At 39.2% G+C, this 3,690-nt stretch overlaps 1 protein-coding gene across 1 annotated transcript; it reads left to right on the forward strand.

Annotated features, from left to right (window-relative positions):
• The first annotated feature begins 1,464 nt into the window (after positions 1 to 1,464).
• On the forward strand, positions 1,465 to 3,247 carry LOC129071680 (ETS-related transcription factor Elf-2-like). The gene is given in 2 exon segments (XM_054574944.1): positions 1,465 to 1,929; positions 1,931 to 3,247. Coding segments are annotated over 2 exon segments (1,782 nt in total).
• Positions 3,248 to 3,690: the final 443 nt, after the last annotated feature.

The raw sequence follows: 3,690 nt of genomic DNA on the forward strand, positions 1-3,690 counted from the left end.
CCCAACACCATTTGTTGAAGAGGCTATTTTTACTTCATTTTATGCTTCTGCACCTTTTGTCAAATATTAATTGACCATAGAGACATGGATTTATTTCTGGATTCTATTGTGTTCCATTGATCTATGTGTCTGTTCTTAAGCCAGTACCAGACTGTTTTAATTACTGTTGCCTTGCAATACAGTTTGATGTCAGGTACTGTGATCCCTCCTATCTGTTTTCCTTTATCAAAATTGCAGTGGCTATTCAGGATCGTTTATAGTTTCAAATAAATTTTTGAAATGTTTGTTTGATGTCTGTGAAATACATCAATGGCATTTTAATACAAATGTGACATTGAATCTCTGAGTTTTTGGGGGTACTATGGACATTTTGATGATGTCAATTCTTCCAATCAATGAAAATGGTATATGTTACTATTTATTTGTGTTTTCCTTAATTTTTTTTCTTCAGTGTTGCATAGATTCCTGCATATAGGCCTTTTACCTCCTTGGTTAAGTTTATTCCTAGGTACTTTATTTTTCTTGTTGCTATCACAAAGGGGATATATTTCCTAATTTCTGATTCTGACATTTCCTGTACGGTATACAAAAATGCCTCTGATTTCTGAATGTTGACTTTGTATCCTGCTGTTTTGCCAAATTCACTTATTAGGTTGAGTAATTTTTTGATAGAGTCTATGGGGTTTTCCACGTACACCATCATGTCATCTGCAAACAATGATAGTTTTACTTCCTCCTTTAAAATTTGGATGCCTTTTATTTCTTGTCTGATCACTTTGTCTAGGACCTCCAAAAATATGTTGAATAGAAGTGGTAAAAGCGGACATCTTTGTCTTGCTCCTGATCTTTGTGGGAAAACTATGTTTTTGCCCATTGAAAATGAAGTTGGCTGTAGGATTTTCTTATATGGCCTTAATTATGTTGAGGTATGCCCTACTTATCCTCACTTTGCTGAATGTTTTTATAATAAATGGGTGCTGTACCTTATCAAATGCTTTTTCTGCATCTGTTGATATGATCCTGTTTTTTGTCTTTTGTTTTACGTGATTTATTACGTTTATTGATTTGTGAATATTGAACCATCCTTGCATCCCTGGAATGTACCCCACGTAATCATGATGCATGATATTTTTAATGTACTACTGGATGCGGTTTGCCAATATTTTTTTGAGGATTTTAGCATCGGTGTTCATCAGCAATATTGGCCTATACTTTTCGTTCCTTGTTCTGCTTTATCTGGTTTTGGGATTAGGATGATACTGGCCTCATAAAAAGACTTAGACTACTTAACATTCCAATTGTTCTCTGGTTAATCACCTTTAGAAGACTGGGTTTCTGGATATCTACTCTACTCCTCTATTGACTTTTAAGACATAATAATGCAAACCTATAATACTGGCAATCATCCAGGAACCTCTAATTACACTGATTAATAGCATTGCAAGCTCCCTCAGGGAATAAATAATGGCATCAGCAGTGGTTGACAGTGGAGATTCTGTTCTGGAGCTTTCCAGCAATGGAGTAGAAAATCAAGAGGAAAACGAAAAGGTTTCTGAATACCCAGCAGTGATTGTGGAGCCAGTTCCAAGTGCCAGATTAGAGCAGGGCTATGCAGCCCAGGTTCTGGTTTATGATGATAAGACTTATATGATGCAAGATGTGGCAGAAGAACAAGAAGTTGAAACTGAGAATGTGGAAACAGTGGGTGTATCAGTGCATAGCAGTAATGCACACTGTGCAGATAAGACAATTGAAGCTGCTGAAGCCCTGCTTCATATGGAATCTCCTACCTGCTTGAGAGATTCAAGAAGTCTTGTGGAAGTGTTTGTCCCTCCTTGTGTGTCAACTCCAGAGTTTATCCACGCTGCTATGAGGCTGGATGTCATAACAGAAACAATAGTGGAGGTGTCCACTGAAGAGTCTGAACCAAATGGAGACCTCTCCTGTTCCTACATTACCGGACAGCCATAAACTGATGAAAAAGAAAAAAGTTGGCCGTAAACCGAAGACCCAACAGTCACCAATTTCCAATGGGTCTCCTGAGTTGGGTATAAAGAAGAAACCCAGAGAAGGAAAAGGAAACACAACCTATTTGTGGGAGTTTCTTTTAGATCTACTTCAAGATAAAAATACTTGTCCGCAGTATATTAAGTGGACTCAGAGAGAAAAAGGCATATTCAAGCTTGTAGATTCAAAGGCTGTCTCCAAACTTTGGGGAACACATAAGAACAAGCCAGACATGAACTATGAAACTATGGGATGGGCTTTGAGGTATTATTACCAAAAGGGTATTCTTGCAAAGGTTGAAGGACAGAGGCTCATATATCAGTTCAAGGATATGCCCAAAAACATAGTGGTCATAGATGATGACAAAATTGAAACCTGTAATGAAGATTTAGCAGCAGCAACTGATGAAAAATAATTAGAACGGGTGTCACTGTCTGCAGAAAGTCTGCTGAAAGCAACCTCCATTCGTGGTGGGAAAAACTCATCTCCTTTAAAATGCTCCAGGGCAGAGAAGGGTGTAGCTAGAGTTGTAAACATCACTTCCCCTGGTCATGATGCTTCATCCAGGTCTCCTACTACTACCACATCTGTGTCAGCAACAGCAGCTCCAAGGACAGTTTGTGTCGCAATGCAAGTTCTTGTTGTAATGACATCGTTGGGTCAGGAAATTTCAACTGTGGCAGTTCAGTCAGTCAATGCAGGTGCACCGTTAATAACCAGCACTAGTCCAACAACAGCAACCTCTCCAAAGGTAGTTATTCAGACAATCCCTACTGTGATGCCAGCCTCTACTGAAAATGGAGACAAAATCACCATGCAGCCTGCCAAAATTATTACCATCCTAGCTACACAACTTGCACAGTGTCAACTGCAGACAAAGTCAAACCTGACTGGATCAGGAAACATTAACATTGTTGGAACCCCACTGGCTGTGAGAGCACTTACTCCTGTTTCCATAGCCCATGGTGCACCTGTAATGAGACTATCAGTGCCTACTCAACAGTCATCTGGCCAGACTCCTCCCCGAGTTATCAGTGAGGTCATAAAAGGGCAGGAGATTAAATCAGAGGCAGTGGCAAAGAAGCAGGAACATGATGTGAAAACTTTGCAGCTGGTACAAGAATAAAAACCAGGGGATGGAAACAAGACAGTGACCCATGTGGTGGTTGTCAGTGTGCTTTCAGCTATTGCCCTTCCCGTAACTATGAAAATGGAAGGACTAGTGACAGGAGAGAAATAAATAGCAGTTCTGCTGTGGACTTCAGACTGTTAGTGCGAATACTAACATAAATATTTGCAAGGGATGTCATCAAGAAAAGTCAAAAGGAAACTTTAAAACATTCTTAATGCATATAGGAAAACAATCAAACTTACTGGAAATAAGTTACCTATCCCATGTTTCAGTGGGAAATGAACTACATATTGAGATGCTGACAGAAAATTGCCTCTTACAGTAGGAAACAACCGAACCCATCAATAAGAATAAGGATTGAAAGGGACCAAGCAACTCACTACAATATCAAGTTACACTAAGACTTGGAACACTAACATTCTCTAAGAGGTTATAGTTTTCAGTGGGAAGGGGTTGGGATGGGTGATCTCATTGTTACATAGAGCACTTTTTGATGCATTTTATATGCATACCAGCAAACATTACTGTGTTCACACAGAATTCACTTAACT

This window comes from Pteronotus mesoamericanus, unplaced genomic scaffold (assembly GCF_021234165.1).
Source record: "Pteronotus mesoamericanus isolate MK-2021 breed Mesoamerican mustached bat unplaced genomic scaffold, CSHL_Meso_final contig_27, whole genome shotgun sequence".
Taxonomy (NCBI): domain Eukaryota; kingdom Metazoa; phylum Chordata; class Mammalia; order Chiroptera; family Mormoopidae; genus Pteronotus; species Pteronotus mesoamericanus.